This window comes from Calonectris borealis, chromosome 2, assembly GCF_964195595.1.
Source record: "Calonectris borealis chromosome 2, bCalBor7.hap1.2, whole genome shotgun sequence".
Classification (NCBI taxonomy): domain Eukaryota; kingdom Metazoa; phylum Chordata; class Aves; order Procellariiformes; family Procellariidae; genus Calonectris; species Calonectris borealis.
The window spans coordinates 125873729-125892416 of record NC_134313.1 but is presented as its reverse complement, the minus strand read 5'-3'; the positions used below and the strand labels follow the sequence as shown (position 1 = coordinate 125892416).

At 44.3% G+C, this 18688-nt stretch overlaps 1 protein-coding gene across 1 annotated transcript in view; it reads left to right on the top strand.

Annotated features, from left to right (window-relative positions):
- Positions 1-17574, top strand: part of TGFBR2 (transforming growth factor beta receptor 2) — a 61693-nt gene extending 44119 nt beyond the window's left edge. Inside the window, exons 5-7 of the mRNA XM_075143377.1 lie at positions 3250-3391; positions 11213-11340; positions 15073-17574. Of these exons, the coding sequence (XP_074999478.1) occupies positions 3250-3391; positions 11213-11340; positions 15073-15252 (450 nt within the window). The 3' untranslated portion in view covers positions 15253-17574. The remainder of the gene's footprint in view (positions 1-3249; positions 3392-11212; positions 11341-15072) is intronic.
- The last annotated feature ends 1114 nt before the right edge of the window (positions 17575-18688 follow it).

The following is an 18688-nucleotide window of genomic DNA, read 5'->3' as shown; positions in this document are numbered from 1 at the left end:
GCACCGGGAGTAATGATAACCAAGGAACCTGTATTTAAAATAATACAAACGCTACTAACAATTACATATCATTTCTCTCCAGCATGCCGGACCTTTTTGGAGTTCAGGGAAGTCATACCATATTGTAACTCATAAGACTGGTTCCATTTGGAGTAAAGTGAAAACAGAGTATTCAGTTGTGTAAGGCAGGGACTCTGAAACTCAACCCCACAGACACTTGATTGCCAACCCATATTTTAAGCTGATTTCTCTGGCATTGCTCACAGACAGCTGGAAGTAGGAGGATAGCATTGATACTGCCACTTCCACAGTCCACACCAACACTGACGACAAAGTACAGTTATGCCCAGAGCAGGTTACTGCTTTGGAATCCGTGTCCTTGGGCACCGCTGTCGAGGCCCACTGTTTTACTTTGTTTAGCTTCATTGAATCTGTTTGAGGGTGACCCAGCTAGTGTCATTCTTCTCCGTGATGAGGAGTAAGATGGTGTGAAGTGGCTCCACTTCAACCTCCACCTTGTTTCTTCTGGGCACACAAGCACCGCCCACTCAAATTCCCCAACATGCCAACTTCAGTGCTGCAGATTTTGCTAAAGGGGTCTTGCACCAGAATTTGCCTTATGCATAATTTCTGAACTTTACCCTTTGACTCAAACCTTTTCCACCAGGAGGTCCAAGGTATATAATGGAGCTGACCCAAATCTTAAATCAAGGAAACCTCTAGCTTCCTATGAAATAGATAAAAGAGTGTAGTATTTTACCATTTTTCTGGTCAGCCTTAGTAACATTCAAGGCAAGTTATTGGGGTTACAAAGCCGTCTTCTTTCCCATCTACCCAACTACCTTCCATATCATGCAAATGTGGCCATTATTGACTATACAGTACCAGTGCCCTTAGTCACTGGCTGGAAGCCGTCTTTTTTCCCATTAGAACCTTTGCAGTCTTTTCAGTTTGGCCACCCATGATGGTTAATATTTGCAGACATTACTTAATGTGAGTACGTAAATCTGGACCTTGTGTTCAAAGGACTGGTAGGTGCCAGCAAGGCCAGCAGTTCCTCACCTCAGCAGCATCAGCAACTTGGTAACAGGTGGTCTCCCTAATCAGATAAAGGGGGATATCTACTGCCCCTCTGACTGACACACCTCAGGGCACAAAGCATCCCTCAACAGCTTGAAAGAAATGTAAGGACTCCAGTAAAAAAAGATCCAAAAGTTACAAAAATTATAATGTACCACAGGAAGAGAGATGGTCCCTCACTAGAAGTTTTGGAGAAGCAAGAACTGAAACCAGACTGGTCTTTGCAAAGGGAAAGCATATCCAGACTCAGAGGGGCAACCAACTCTGAACTGCTGGAGTTTAGATACCTAAAATGCCTTTGAGACTCAGGGCTCAGGTTTCTGCGTGGTACAGGAAAAGTATCTTTGACCCAAAGACCTAATAATCTAAATGCAGATAAAAGGACTCAAGCAGAGTGGAACACACGATAAATCCTAAGCAGGATGGAAATGGGATTGATTTGATACCATTCTTCAAGTCATTTTAAATTTTCTCTGCATTTCTCACTGTACTTTTTAGTTATAGGGCTTGATCCTCCATTGTCCAGCAAAGCTGCAGAATAATTTTCACTGCTGCAAAGAGTGTGAAATGCCAGACCACAACAGCAGTTTGTGACAATGTTAAGAATCTGTATTTAGGCACCATTAACTCTGGTTAAAATCATCAGGATTTGGGGGTGTGGGACTGCAGGCCATAGTGTACAGGTAACCTTTCTTAAGCTTTGGATGGGATCTGCTTGGGGAAGAAATTGTGTTTTGGGGAACGGATGCAGGGGTAGGAACAGCCTTTGCTGCAGAGTTTCCATGCATTCATGTTCTGTAGGCAGGGGAGATGCTGGTCAACTCAGTGGTATTGAGACGTCCCAAGTACCCATTCAGTGTATGGCTGTTGCTCACATGCTTGGCCTTAAATTCATCACGGAGTTCACGTAATAGGGAATTTAACTTTGCGACTGATTGCACAGGGTTTTTTCTGTCCTCTGTTTATAAAGGCTTTGATCCTACAACGATTTGGGTATTTTTGACACAGAAATTCTCTGCTGTTGCAGGGTCCAATGACAAAGCTATGTCTTTGATCTTTCCTGCTGTCTTCTTACAGTGCATTGCACTTTTTGTGGAACTTCTTCCCATTTGCCCTGAGCCTGGGGTGATAAGATGTGTTTACAGAAGCTTGTAAAATGGATGTCATAGGGCTCTCTCAGGGACTGTACATTTACTATGTGGCTGCCTGCAATTGCAGACCCAGTAACTGAAATGATCTTTTGCAGTCCTGCTTGCCGCTGGGCTCTGGAGTGATTGCTGTAGTGCAGTCTACAAATAGCTCATTTGAATCACAGGTCCTACTGCATCACCCACTTACGCGTGTTCATCTCTGTGATTAACCAGTCTCCAGTTTGAAACTGTCCTTGCCTGATCAAAGACTTACTATGTTTGCAGTTTTTCAAGGGGGATAAATTTTTTATACCTACCCCGTGAAGAGTTTGTCATTTGAGAGCAACTGTTGAGTGATCCAAAAATTCTTCCTTAAATCCTTTCTTGTGATAAAAACAGACATTTAAACTTTGCCTCCTGTAATGCAAGGTCATAACCTAGATCTCAGCAAAGCTGCTAAAATCATTGCTGAAAATTACTCAGTATGAATAAAGTTTATGGGAACGGCTTTTCAAACAAAGGGGCCGATTTTTGGTGTCGATTCAAATGCGTGCTTCTGCATTCAGTATGGGTGTATTTGCTTTCTTCTGCCAAGCCTGCATTTACCACTTTCCTTTTAAGCCTACCATGAAAAGAAACAGCTAACACTGTAATATACAGTGCAAAAGAATACAATGTGTTTCTTGCTCATCTGAAAGACACTTGGTCAGCGGCAATTACTTCAGGCCCAAAGGGCAGAGTTTATCTGTGAACAGCCAAAGAGTGAGAAAGCTTGTTAGTGTCAAAATTATTTGCTTAAGGAACTAAAAAGGGCTTCTTTTTTCTTCTTTACCAAGGGAGGTGCAAGTAAATTGGTAGTCAGGACAATGCCAGATTCCCCTGGCAGCAGAAAATAAGACCTGTGCCAAGTATGGCCTGAATTTTTGGATACATGTCAAATGGCACCATTTCTGTGAAAGCTGAAGTTAAATCACAGCAGAATCCAAAACATGAATTACAATTGCAGCTCCTGAGCTCTACCCGATCTCCTCTCCTGTAGGTTGGCACAGCAAGGTACATGGCCCCTGAGGTTCTGGAATCCAGGATGAACCTGGAGAACGTGGAGTCCTTCAAACAAACAGATGTGTACTCCATGGCTTTGGTCCTCTGGGAAATGACATCTCGCTGTAACGGCGTTGGAGGTAAGTGCCATCAGTTTTCTTCTCTCTGAAAGTATGTTTGGACAGACATGCTCTTGTGGTTGTCTGGAGAGAGGATGATTCTTTTTAACTCTCACCAATTGTTCTAGTGTACCTGGATGCTATAAATTAACAGGCCTTCAGTAGTATGAGATGCACATGTGCATGAGCAGGCTTGAGGGCAAGCACCTGAGAGCATGAGAAAATTGGTTCTTGATCGGTGTAAGGATAAATCTGCTGTTAGGTAGAACTACTTTTAAAGATAATTAATGTCTGTTTTTTCCTATAACATCTTGAGTAGCCATGGATTGACTCAGTCTGGTTGTCCCCACCCAAAATGATTGGAAACCTAAGACAATTTGAAATATTAAGACCAAGAAGTGATAACTGCCTTTCATGGAATGCTAATTCTGAAACCTAATGAGGGCCACTTAAGTGTCACATTTACTAATTTGATCATTTCAGTAAGAGCCATCATAGTGATACAGAAACCTTCCTGCTTTCCCAAAATCCCCAGCTGCTCATCATTTTTTGTGATGTTGCAAGAGATCATCCATATGAGAAATCAAGCGATGTTTGTTGTATGAAGTGCAGTAACAAAACACAAATGATTGGAACTGACTATCAGAACAGCTCCAGGAAGAGCTGCTGTGCTTGTTCATATTCAGAGTTTGTTCACTGAAACAAAATCTCCATTTCTGCTTTGCCTAAAGCTGCCCCAGAATTCCCAGTGTGCAGCACTGGTATGTGCTAGAAATCAGAAAAGTTGCAGTTGAGATATCTGCATTACATATTGCCATGTTTGAAGAATTTCACCTTACTTCAGGGACTAAAATGAGACTAAGTTACATATAAAATTCTTCAGTCTGCTGGTATTGTCTAACATTCATTCTAACAAAAACTGCTTCACAGTCCAGGGCTCTCGCAGGCAGTCTAAGGAGTGGGGCTGTAAAAGGTAACATTAGTGTGGATATTATAGTAGATATGCGACTATGATTTGATTTGTTACCCGTCTTCCAAAACCACAGAGGCTCCCTTTTCATCGGACTTGGCACGGTTGCATCTTGAAGGGCTGCCACAGAGACAGGACAATCTTGCAGGCTAGACCACTGCAGTATGGGGAACATAGTGTACAGAAGGGAAACCAATGTCCCATGGGGAGATGTGCATAGCTGCTCCTTGTTTCTCTACTAATATCCATGGGATACCACAAGGGTGTCCATGGAGGTCTCTGAAGCCACTATGCACAGTGGCTGTGCAGCTGCATCACGGTGTCTGTGTGCAGGCAGGAGGAATGCCTTCACCTCAGTCTCTTCCTATGTCTGACCAGCATTTAGTCTTGTTTGCACCCTGCCGGGAAAGTTACAAAGCGAGTATGTGTGCAAACAGCTACTGCTAGCATAAAAGCATGACCCTTTTCTAGTCAAACATTTCAGGGAAAAAACATTTGGTCCTTCAGGAACTGAACCTCAGTCTGGCATATTCCGAGGCAAACCTATCCACATTTAACTGTCGTGGTCATGCCTGTTTCTAAATGCATTGGCACAACCTCAGCCTTTCATTAGCACTTTGTAAATGTGGCTGAGGAGATTTAAAACCCGAGAAAAAGGATCTTTGCCCGGTCTCTTGTGCTCTTTCTGTTTCTTGCATTTAGGAACTCACCTTATTAATATAAATACGAGCTGTTCACTGTGGAGTCTTTTATCTTTGCTGATGCCTTCCTGTTCATATTTGCTGAGTATGGTGAAATGGAGATTGTGGCAAGAGCCGACCTTATTGCTGCTGTTCTCAGAAGGCAACTGCCTAAAAGAGGATATAAAGGGAGTTTCATAGGGAAGGAAAATCACCAGCATGTTTAGCTAGAAGAGACTGACCCATTATAACCTTGAGAAGAAGAGCTGAAGTCATTTCAGGAAAAGGAAAAATTTCTCTGGCCCAGCGTCCCCTTTGCTTTCAAGGTGGAGCTTAACCCCCACCCACATCCTGATTTTCCCTATTCATTTCATCCCTCAGTCATCCTCATCTCCAGAAACACATTTCTTGAATTTCGTTTCCCTATTTCAGTCATATTTCCAGGGGCTGAAGTCCCCAGCAAAACCACAGGAGTACTTGGGCAGGTCTGTAGGGGATGGAGCTTGGGCTTAGTGTCTTCATCAGAGCAGTTAAATACAACTCCCAGGATGTAGCTCCTTTAACTTGTCACTGGTACTGAGCTGCAGCTGCATTGCACAGTTTCTCTCATTTCCTTCTTAGATTTTCCCCTGGTTCGTGCAGTCTGGCTATCTTTGCAACCAGCTGGTGAAATACCCTTACAGTGATTCATGACTACAGCTCCCCCTCTGCTTTCCCTCTCCATCTGTCACTCGTGAGACTCCCTCCTCTCCTCGCAGCCTTCCCGAGGAGCTGCCTCCGCTCACGCAAACCCCTCTTTTCTTCCTAAACTGTTAGGCACTGAGAGAAATGACCTCCCCTATAAGCTGGAGTAGGCTGACCTGGTTGCAGCCAGCCCTTCCAAAGGAGCCTAAAAGATGTAGGCACCGTCTTTGCAGGGCAGGCTTGACTGTGGTGTCAGCTCCCTGTCGCTAGAAAAACCTGTGGCAGTTTAGAGGGCAGGAGTGGCAGTCTAAGCTGAGGCAGCAGCATTAGCAACTTTAATTAGGGAGGGAAGCATGTGGGGGGGCTAATTGCCATTCAGCCACGTCAAGGTACGGTGACTTACTTCTTTTACAAAGGGAGCTCTCAGGATTCGTTTGTCAGCATACAGGTGTACAGTGAGTGTGAGAGGCGATGGAGGCAGGTCCTTTCGCTACAGCAGCTTTGTCAAACACAGTCTCCATGCTATGCCAGGCCTTTTCAGTCAGCAGATGTTTAAACAAAAATACCCAGCAGCATAATCCATACTGTGAAGCTGCCATAGTAAATAAGCAGGTGGGGATCGGCTTTCGAGAAAGGCCATGCTGTTCATTGTTACTTTGTTGTGCTAAATATGGAGAAGCAGAAATGGGGCACAAGGGAAAGGGAGACGGAGGCAAAGATCGAGTTTGACTGATTTTTCACCAGAGTATAATTTAAGAGGCATATTTAGAAACTCAGCAATACTACTTTGGGGAGAACTTCAACTGCTCCATGCTGCCGTTAACTTGGTATTTCATTCAGTGCAACAGCTGTGCACCAGATGCTGCACGTTGCAAGAAATATAATTTTCATCTCAACCACTTGCTTTCAGAGCGACACAGCTTTGGCGACTGAGGCAAGTGTAATTTCTCTGACAGCCTCCTAGAAAGAGAAGAAAACCATCTGTTTTGTATCGGAGCTGCTACGAGTGGGGGACTGTTGGGGGTGGCAGGGGAGAAGGAGAGGAAAGGGAACTTCTGGATACACAGGGTTGGTGAAGAGGGAGAAGAGAAACCCCTCAGAAAATGGCGACGTTGCTCGTGCAGTATTGTACTGCCTGGAGTGGTGGCTGGCTTCGGTATAGCAGCAGGGCTTTGTTTGAGATGGCAGCCTTGCTTTACAGAGCTGTGTTTAATGTGAGTAAAATCACTGATTAATCTTACTTGGAAAGAGTCAATCAAGAGCCACAGTTTGGTAACTAAACATTTGTGCATCCTGTACCTCGTGAAATGCTCAATTTCATCATATTGACGTGGAGAGGTGACAGTTTCTGGTGGCAGGGAGCATTTTGATAGCCTGTACAGTGGGGCCGTGCCTGTGCATTGAGCCCTGAAGTGGCTGCAGCCGGGGCCTGATTTAAACCTCTCCTTCTGTGGAGTAGAGCCCCGATTAGGGCACGTCTGCACTACGCTGGCTTGTGGTGGCATATAACCCGAGCTGGTACATCCACACAGTGCAGCATCACCCCACGACAGTAATTCATGTCCTAGAAATTCTCTACATGTCACCACAGTACTACATGTAAGGTAGCAAGTGCTGTCATTCAACAAGCCCAAGTAGCAGTAGATAAGATCGCTGCACTACGCTCCGTGTTGGCTGCTGATGTGCTCTGTGTTCCTCTACTTTCCTACCTCAGGATCCAGCACACAGTGACTAAGCAGCCTGTAACCATACACTGATGGCAGAGCTTGTGCACTCCCAAACCTTTGGAAGGGTGGCTGTGTCTTTGATCATCAGATGTGAAGTCACTTAAAACATGTCTGTGCAAGGGAAACTGCACAGTCAGTTCACCCATCCCAACGCACCCTCACCCTTCCCAGCTAGCATCCATATTCTGAAGGAGTGGAACCTTCAGAACCAGGGAAACCTAGGGAAAATGTGAAGTAAGCATTTGACAGCTCCTTAAACTTGGCCATGAAATGGCTTTTGAGCCTCTGCTTTATGCATTGTTATCCATTTGTACAACAGCTAAGTAGACCCACCACCCAAATTCCTCTAGCATGAAGGAAAAACACAATCTGCACACACACACAGAGGTGTGTATGTGTGCATGAGCTGTGACAGTAGCTCCACCATTGATTTATCCCTTCTGTGTCTGTCCCCTTGTAAACTCTAAAGGGAGGGATGTTTCAAAAGGACCTAAAAGTTCCTGAACACAAGCCCACTGCTGTGGACTGTGCTTCACAGCTGATTTTTGCTGGCCTTCTTTCACCTCACTCCTGCTTTGATTCTACAAATGAACCTTCATCTTCCAGCATGAGAAGTTGTCCCACAGAAATCAGTAAGACAAGTCACATGAGGGAGCGTCGACAGGGTTGGCGGGTATGCTGTTCTGACCCAAAGGAAGAGACTCTCACTGCAAAGAGCTTAGAGTAGAAAAAGATTACATGAGCGAGGCGTATTTTTCATGAGGAACCCACAGCCAAATTTTCTGAAGCATTCATCAGGCACAACAAATAGATTTTCAGTAATGTCTCTGTTTGGGGCTAAAAATCCAGTCCCAGCCTTTCTGACAGTTATGGCCAGGCCAGTGTCAAAGGAAACAAGACGTACAGTGATTATTAGCGCAAGGTAGCTCACAACCATAAAGATTAAATGCTGGAGGTTAAAGTTGAAGGAACTCTGCCATTACTGAACGCTAAAGGTGCTGTAGTTCATGGTACCTGAGGTATTTATGGTATTTCAGCCAGTTGTCATTTTTAGTGCCTAACTGGTCTAAAAGCAATCAAAAGAAACATATAAGGCATGAAAAATAGTTTCAGCATCTGTATATAGCCATGCATAAGCAGCTAGGCACAAACATCTTAACCTACCTCAGATTGATATCTGTTAATCTACTGTAGCATGAATAACCCCAACTATTACTGCAAAATGTATCTGACACCTGAGATTCCACAGCATAAGGATGATTTACTGCGAGAGGATTCAGCAGGCTTTTCTTTCTAAGGGAAAGAGATGCAAGATAATAAATAGCAAGAAGATGCTGCATGCTTTTCAAACTGAGGGAAGGCACGACAGTATTACTATAAAGTCATTACAGGGAATTGGCATCTGGCCTCAATTTGTCTTTCTTCACCATTAAAAAACAAACAAACAAACCAAAACCAAAAAAACCCAAACCTGAAAAACCTATTCAATCTTTATATTTGGAAGAGGAATGCTCATAGCATGGAAGGAATTTCTCAAACAGGGAAAATGTGTTACAAACCTATCAATTCCCTGGGAAGGCTTTCCCTTCCCCCACTTGAACCATCTCATGAATCTGAATGGTCTTCGGATTAAGCTCAGCGAGAGGGAACAGGTCAACACCACAGCACCAGCTTCCCTCTGTTGGACATTCGGACTCCTCTGACTCCTCATACTGCAAGAAGATCTCAGAGCCTTGGCTGGTATCCATGACCTCTACCACAGTCAAACCATGACTGATGGAGATGGTGTAGGAAATGGCTGTCTAGATCATACTATTCAAATTTTCCCAGCAAACGTTAATATTTTGGTTAGGTTTGAAAGTAGAGGTATCTGCTTTGTAATCATTGTGTACCTGCTGCATAGTAATCCAGGTCTGACCAGCAAGATGGCAACTTCCCAACTAATTTCTAGGGCTAAAGTCTTGTAAATTTATTTTGGCTGAGTAGTCTCTAACTCAGATTAATGCGGGTGAAACTGGTATGCCTTCTTGTAGAGGAAAGAAAGCAAAGCAGACTTTGGCCCTTGAGTCTTAAAGAAAGTGATTTACGTATGAGAAGATAGGAGTCATGTTTCGGGACTACAGCCACTCTCCAGAGCATTGTGTGGACAGTGGCCAGCACCAGATGGTTCAGGAGAAAGAAGGAGAGATCTGCAGGAGGCATCTGTGGGGTAATCTGCTGCACTGCACACACAGTTGTTTGCAGCTGGATCTCTAGACGCTGAATGTTTGAAGCACAAGGTTTAATATCCCTTCCAAAATGTTTGTTATCATAACTTGGCCATTCTTTTTAAGCATTAGAAATTCTTTTTCTGTAGCCTGATAAAGTCTTCATCTTGTGGCCATCACGTAGAAGTGAGATCTATAGCCTGACTCAGATTTTGGAGAAAAGTCCACTTTTTAGTTATGTTCAATACTACCTTGTTTTTATCATGAGACATGACAGAAGGATCTGACCTGTGTTATCTTGATCATTAGTTATTTTCAGTCTTTTATCATATGACCCCTTACCTTTCTCTCCAAAGTAAACAAAGCCAAGCTTTAGAGGTTCTTCCCATTTTTTCTGGGCTTTAATCATTATTATCACCCTTCTCGGAGCTTCTTTTTACTGTAAAATGCCCTTTGAGAGGAGTGAGCAGCACTGGACACTGCATTTGAACTTTGGTTGTAACATTACGCAAAGTACTGTGTCTCCCGTCTTGTTCATGTCTCTTCACACATCTTCTGGGCACTCACATGCATTCTTCAGACTGCCTTGTAGATTACACTTCAGTTTTTCTTGCCCTCAATTAATTCCTAGAAAGAAATAAGAGGCAGCAGAACAGGCCAACTTCATAAATCTTTATCTAATACTAGCAAGTCATTAGGCCTGTGAGTAAAGTCTCCATCTGTTCCCAAAGAAACCACAGCATTTTCTACACTGTGTCAGCATCTACTATAATATTTCCGCTTTCAGAGATTTCTTGAGTTTTCTCCAAAGGTCCCATATGTCTGCCTCTTTCATTCTCTCTCCAAAGAAAAGCAAAGAAAATATGCAACATGCAAACAAAAACTAGAATGGCAGCAGCCCCTTCAGGAAGCTGTGCCCCCCGCATCATGGGCCAAAACTGACCCATTTTGGGAAAGAGGCCTAAAATAAGAGTAGACTACTACTTTCTACAAAGGAATGCGGCTCAGTAATAAACAAGGGCAGCATGGTAGCTTCCAGCACTGCTCCTTACTGTATCTTTGTCCTTTTCAAGCAACTGTTTCCTCCTAGCAATCTGGCACATCAACATCTATCATGACCTAGATAGATTTCAGTTTATATTTCACCTGGTAAGTGTGTATGGACTCCAGGGGAACTAAGGGGGACCAGTTCTTGCAAGCCTGGCTCAAGCAAAACTCACCTTGAAGCTCCTCTGTGTTTTGCCTCGCACGGATTGAAAGGCTCACAAACCGTTATAGGTTACTCTGCTCCTCCGACTGTTGCTAATATGATTATGTACTAAAGGGTTTAAATGAAAATTGTTTAGTTGGCTAGGAAAGAAAAGGGGAGGGAGGGGGCATGTGGGAGAAACACATTTGAAACATTTTTGAAAATGCCAACTGGCTTTGCTTTGTTTGGAGCTGGTCAAGCAGAACAGTGGCACTGAGCAGCTAATCAGTAGCTCCTACTCCTCCAGAGAACAGCCAGCTCCCTTCACACTTGGCACCAGTGCAGCCCAGCTGAATGCCCTTGTGTTTGCTTATTCTCTTGGCAGAAGTGAAAGAGTACGAGCCCCCGTTCGGCTCTAAAGTACGAGAACACCCCTGCGTGGAAAGCATGAAGGACAATGTCCTAAGAGACAGAGGGCGACCTGAGATCCCCAGCTCCTGGCTTAACCATCAGGTAAGAGCACCACATGTGAGCAGCTGGGAGCTGCACTATACATTTAGCTGCTGCCTGAAGCCTGAGCCTTAACTCAGTGTCCTGCCCAACAGGCTGGACCTCTCTTTTGCACAGATGAGAGCTCTGTCACATGGTGAGACCGGTGCTGCCGTGGTTCAGACACCACAGTGCCCTGCACCATGCCTACCCCAAAGCCCTGGGATTTCTGCTGTCCACCACTGTAATCTAAAAGTGATCAAAAAAAAAGATTGGAAACCTGAGACCCAACAATCATCCAGACAGCCACAGAATAATTAGGGCCTTACAGCACACCGTGTGCAGGCTCTGAAAGGTCAAAGAGAACAACTTCGCATATGGGCCCCTTCAGCAGAGAAAACAAATTTCAGTACTTTATCATGGAGAGCAGTCGTAGTTGTATCCCAGCTGTTGACAGGTTTAAGAAAATAGGAAATGAGTCTTCAGCAAGCCAGTCTGTTTTTATTCAGGTTGCGCATTAGCAGTCCATTTCCCTTGCATGTCGTGAAGCACACTGTCAGCTTTCCCCATTCACGGACACCATGGTTGCACTTCCTAGGCGATAGTTGCAGCCCGATTTCTCAGTAGATGAAACTGAATGGAAACAAGCCAAGGGCATGCATTTCTTCACCTTTGCTCTGAGCAGTTTTATGAGAATAGATAAAATGAGAATCATCTCAAAGGAGAAGTGAGGCTTGGTCATTCCACTTGTCAATGAAATATGTTGAGTGGTCTTTACAGACAAAAGTAAAGCATCGCGAACGTTTATAAAAGCCCAGGCATTCAAAATCGGCTAGTATTTCCATCAGGAGCAATGTAACACTCCCTTTTTCATTCCAGTTGAGATGTTAAAATCACAGTCTAACACCTACTTAGGAAAGGCCAAGTGAGTGGCCAAAATCAATCGTCTTTCCAACCAAGAGCAATGCATCTGCCGCCTGATGACTATGGCAGAGTGCAGCCTTTTCCTGGACCGCGGGGACTTGCTCCTTATGTAGTTATCTGTGATGAGTAGGAGGGGTGCTTTAACTGGGGAGGAGAGCTGTATTTTGAGGGACCTGGATATCTGATATTACGAGTACTAAAAAGCCCTTGACCTTTCTAGGAGCCATAGATACAACCATCTTCTAAATGACAAGTTGAGCTGGGAAGGAGAGATTATACTAATGCTTATCTTTATAGAAAAGAACTGGTTGCAGAAATTTTATAAAAATTGTGGATGAGCTGGTAAAAGATCATGAGTTGACTGCAGTTGTTTGTTTTCCACGAAGCCAAAATGAAGTCCAAACTGGTAATACATATGTGGCACTTTAGAAGAGCCCAATTAACAAAGCAGAAAAGAATCCTGAGCCAGATCATTTGGGAGATAAAAATTAAATAGTAGAAAATGCTTAAAATTAGGAACAGTGTGAGAACATTTCTTGGGATATTCAAAAGACATGGTCTCATCTGTGAAAAAAATTAAAGGAAAGAAGGGTAGAGAACTGATTAGGGAAATAGAAGAACAACAGGAAGATCTGTGGTCAGCAAACTTGAGGATAATCACAGTTTTCTCAAGAGCAAAAGGAAATCTAACTTAGTACCAATCTGTTGCTGGATATGAAAGAAAGATACTGCTTATGCTAATGCAAAGGCAGACATGGTCAGCAAATATTTCTGTTCTGCATTTGGGAAGAGTCAGATGATCATAGAATCATAGAATAGTTTGGGTTGGAAGGGACCTTTAAAGGTCATCTAGTCCACCCCGCCCCTGCAGTGAGCAGGGACATCTTCAACTAGACCAGGTTGCTCAGAGCTCCGTCCAACCTGACCTTGAATGTTTCCAGGGGTGGGGCATCTACCACCTCTCTGGGCAACCTGTTCCAGTGTTTCACCACCCTCATTGTGAACAAAATTCATGATGTACATGTAATAGAAGCTGGTGAAAGCCCCTATAAAGCAAAAGTCGTTGGCACTTAAAGCAGGCCTGGGGCAGTGTTAGGTAGCCCAAAGACTTGTGAGTGTTCGGGAGAGGGCTATTCTTGCGGGCACTGCGGCAGGGCACTGTCTTATGTGGCAGTAGAAACAGGCGGTACAGCTGGTTATGCCTTGGAGAGAAGTGTCCAGGACCTCATTCCACGCACGGCGAGGCATAGCGGCAAGCATAGGTGTGCCGGCATGCCCAGGGCACCTGGACAGGGAAGGACTGGGCTCGGGATCCCCGTGGTGCTCAGGCATGGGGCAGGCCCGCAGCTGCTCTCATGGCAGCAACCTGAGTGTGTGGAGGGCTGCAGCTCGAGGTGCTGGAGTAGACACAGTAAGATACACTGTGAATTTCGTCACCTCTGGATTTACATAGCAAGTAAAATGATGGCAGATTTGGACTTAGGTGTCCTGCATTCAACTTCAGAGATTTCTTGCCTATGTAAAACCCAGACCTCAGTCTGCCCCCAGTACAGGACACCCCACCGACTGGGAGGACCACCCGTCTGCGCTTGTGTGTCACTGGGATGAGCACAGCTGGCTCCAACAGGGTTCAGCTAAGAGTCTAAGGCAGGAAATGGATGCCTGATAACACACTCACAGGACGTATAATAAAGGTGGATTTAATTCCCTTCATCTGAATCCCTTCAGCGTTTCACATTGCACTATCTGAAATGCAGTGACACATCAGCTTCCGTGGGGCTGTGACAGTTTGCAGCAGCTGAGGATCTGCTTTGAACTCCATAGAAGTTGCTCTTACTGTAATGGTTCTTCCATATTCATTTCCTTCCTCTGCAGTCATGTTTTTGTAATGAACTCATTATTCATCGTGATAAAATTCTGGAATGGATTTACATATTACAATTTTTCCCCCCTTTAATGAGATTTGTTGCACTATTGATTTCAAGTTAATGTTTAATATTTAATTTAATTTACTGCTTGTAATTTCAATGCCAGCAGAAAACTAATGTTATTTGTATACAGACAATAATGTTCTGCTATTAACATTGACATCAGTCAACATCACCAATTAGGTAAATTATGCAATTAATGCAGTGTTGTGAAATGTTATTTTTTTCAAGAAGAAGTTTAAGATAAATCCTACTTAATGGGCTTTTAGTGTCATAAAGCAAAGCACACAATTTCCTGGCAAATACCTCATGTTTATAAAATGCATTACACAGATGCAACTGTTTTTTGCTCCTGTAAACATGTGCATCAGCATTGAAATGAAGGTTAAATAGTTACATCTGTGAGTGACATGTGTTTAAGTGTTTGTGGGACTGTGGCCCATATTTGCACGTAGATTTAGTTAGACTGCAAAGAATTCATAAAGGGCTGATGTAAGGCCTGATATTGCGGGCAGTCAGAATTTTGTTCGAAAAACCCAAACAATTCAGGCATGCAAAGGCATGGGCGGAGTGGGAAGTCATGTTATCCAAGAATTCTGATCACATTTATTTAAAAAAAAACCTACTTGATTCTATAGCACTAGTTCAAAGCATCATTTATCTTGTTAAAGTATCAGAACATATGCCCGGAAATGACAGTAAAGTGCTGAAAATATTGTAGTAGGGTTTCTTTAAAAAAAAAAGAAAAGCATGCCCCCGTGACAGTAGCAGCAGAGCCCATAAAGCACCTCCAGGACACACGTGAATGTCCCCCTGCACTTCAGAGGGCACTAAAGCAACTCTCACACACGGGCTTTGGCGGTGACTGGCCCCATCACGGCTGCTCTCTCTGTGCTCTCTGCAGGGCATCCAGATGGTCTGTGAAACTCTTATTGAGTGCTGGGACCACGACCCCGAGGCCCGGCTGACGGCGCAGTGCGTTGTGGAGCGCTTCAGCGAGCTCAAGCACCACGACAAGCTCTCGGGAAGAAGCTGTTCGGAGGAGAAGATCCCCGAAGACGGCTCCGTGACCACTGCCAAGTAGCGCGCACCCGAGAGCTCCGAAATGGAGGGAAGTTGCTCCTAGACGCGTTCACCTTGGCAAAGGAAGAAGTCTCGATCGGTGCCTTGACTTGCTTCCTGGAGGACTGAGGCTGTCACTACTCCCTTTAGACTCCGGCTCCAGACAGGGAGATGTATTCGTGGGAATTAAAAGCCGGGGAGTAGGTGTCATACCCTAGCATTGGCTGCCGGCATCATGTCGTAGGAGGAGCTATGTATGTTAGCACTTCCTCAGGAAATGAGATTTGAAAATAGCCAATAACATTATGCACTTTATTAATGCCTGTATATAACTATGAAATTGCTATTTTTATATATATATACATATATATATATAAAATGTGTGTGTATGTATATATCTCTATCTATATATCTATAAACAGCCATGCTCTGAAAAAAAGAGTTAAAAAAAAAGAAAGTGCTTCCAGGAAATTACCGGTGCATTAGAGATCCCTCCCTATTAGGGAAGGAGCCTGGGAAGACTGACACAGCACCACACCAGCAATTGTGCACTAAGCGCTCTGCCAAAAAGGTGGGAATAATATGCGATAAGAAGATGGCTTTCAAAGCATGTGCTGTGAACACCCGGCTGTGGTCCTGCAGTTCACAGTTGCAGGAGCAGTGTCGCAGCAGACAGGCCAGTTTGGCTTTGCAGTTGTACCTACGCGTTCCTGTCTGCAGCACATTTTGACAGGTTCAGGGATGTCTTTGCCCTCTTGCCTTAACCCCAGTGTCTTCATAGTGTCCCAGAACGGGAGTGCGAGGAGGTTGGTCCCTCCCACACGTGTGTTTCCATACAGAGGTCATTAATGTTATACATTTATTGTTTTGAATTCACGCTGCTTGCAAGCAGGTTGCAAAATATCAGTGGGTTGAGTTTTCCCTTCCTCCCATCCCCAAACCATACAAAACAAGACAGGGCCAGCCGTAATCCAAGCAGATGTTTTATATTTGCTGTGCATTCTGAGTGCAGGCAGTACTTTTTTTTTTTTTCCTTCCTTTTACCTTGATTGTGTTGCTGTAAGAACAAACATTTTTTTCCTTGTACAGCATGTCTAGTTGCTTGACACATCACAGTCTGACTCCGTTCCACGCTTTCTAGAGAAAAGTAAGAGATAACGGCCAGGGCCTTTATTTGTGCAAAAGGACCTTGGAGGTGAGGGAAAGCTCCGTAGCATTAGGTTAATGGCATATCCTGCCGTCAGCACTGCTTGCATATAGGGCTGCCCTCAGCAAGTCAGCAATTAACAGAAAAAACCCAAAACCCAAGAAAGACGATTTATCCCAAAAGGATCCCTCAGACATTGCTTACATTCTTTCAGTTCTCCAAAATGTCCAAGACAGTTGACATCACATTGGGCCTGTATAAATGACAGCAATGTGTTTAATAAGTGCTAACAATTTTGTCGTCAGGAGCTTTGCAGTGATTTTTTCCACTTTTTTCTTCCCCACAGCATGTAAGCAGGCCTTGGGAATTAGAAATTCAGCCAGCACAAACCAGTCCCGTACAGATATATTTGGTGCCATTTATTAAATACCTTTGACAGATAAACATCGATATTTCTCTAGATGACATTGCCATGTAAGTCAATAGGAATCATGCTTATTCAGATAGGAGTTAAGATTTATTTTATTTGAAATGGTTTTGTATCTGCCTTTTTTTTTTTTTTTTTTTCCTTTTTAACCAAACTACTCAGAAAGATTTAAACAGAGCAGGGCAAAACCTCAACAACTGCAGTGGAATTCAGAGGACACTATGTCAAATTTTATGGTGTGTGGGGGCTGTTTTTTTGTAAAAAAAAAGGAAGCGGGCAGAGGCGCGGGGCTGCGGGGCTGCCGGGCTGCGGGGCTGGCGGCGGCGGCAGCGCGGCGGCGGCGGCGGGGCGTGCTGCCCCCTAGCGATCGGCTGCTGCCGCGCCGCCGCCTCGGCTGCCCGGGGCCGGGGGGAAGAGGGAATGTCGCGGTCCGTTTCTCCTCCTCCATCCACGCTGAAGGTCAAGGAATGGCGTCCGGTAGTTCCTGACAATACTGACATTTTTATGGTGGTTTTTTTGTTTTTTTACTACTACATGTAAAGGAAAAATTTTATTCTTTTAAGGAATATTTCACCTGTACATCCTGTATGAAATAGGAATGTGAACAATATATACTCTTGTATATCAAATGTTTCAAGCACTTAACTTGCTTTGTAAACAGTTTTGGATTTTTTTAGTCTGTTTTGTTTTGTTTTGTATAAAACAAATGTTTATTGGAGCAAATAAAATAACATCGACTCAAGTTTGCCTTTCATCTCTGGAGCATCCAAAACAGGGAGAGGGCTCTTCCTAAAATGAACCCTATCCTAAAATGATTCAGGCCCATTCCTTCCCACCAGAGGCCTGAATGTCATGCTCAGTGTGTCCAATGGCCTTTGCATGTGGCCTGCTTTGCTAATGACACCTTCCCCCAGTGTCCATCCTGCCCTTCAGCAGAACAGCACTAGCAGATATCCAAATTTGCTGGCCCGTTAGCCCCTGCAGTGTAAAACCTTCACTAGTCTCAGGAGAGGGGAGAGAGAAGAGGGTTCACAGCTGACGCTCTCCTACTTTAAGGTTACTCAATTCTCAGTGTAGATGTGGCACTTAGGGACATGGTTTAGTGGTGGACTTGGCAGTGTTAGGTTAATGGTTGGACTCGATGATCTTAAAGGTCTTTTCCAACCTAAATGATTCTATGATAAGGCCTTAGTTAAACCTCAGTCATTTTGGTGCTGGTTTAAAGTGAGACAGACCACAGCCCACTAAATCTGTGTCACTGAGAAGTGTATGATTAATGTGCTTGTGCCTTACAGCTACTGCTCTCCACTCAGAACTTTCACCTTTTTAAACTGATACACCTCCCATGGAAGACATGCAGAACACAAGCACATAAATGAAGAGAGAGATACCTCCCACCACCACCAAAAAAATGGCCTTGAGTGTCACTTAGGTTGACTCTAAGCCTTTATAGAGGATGCAGTCCACCAGTGCCTGATTTAGGCATCTGAGACTCTCCAGGCATCACCAATTTTTTCAGGGAATGTATTTTGGTGCCAAAACCTCCACCAAAGCTCATGCTTGGCTGCGCTGAATGTCTCCTTTTGAACCAAGTGGGGATTCCCCAAACAGGCACCCAGGTGTCTTCGTTGACGAGCAGAATTGCAGAATGACTGAGGCTGGCAGGGACTTCCAGTCCAGGCGCTCTGCTCACTGGTCGTTTGGTCCAGGCTCCTGCTCAAAACAGGCAGCTTAGGTCAGGTTGCTCAACACCCTGTTGAATTTTGGGTATCTTATGTTCAACGCTAATGATTTCACAGCCTCTCTGGGCATCTGGTGCTCCAAACAGAGCAACACACATAGCTGATGTCAGGTGTGGTGCAAAGCACAGCGGCCACAGCTAGG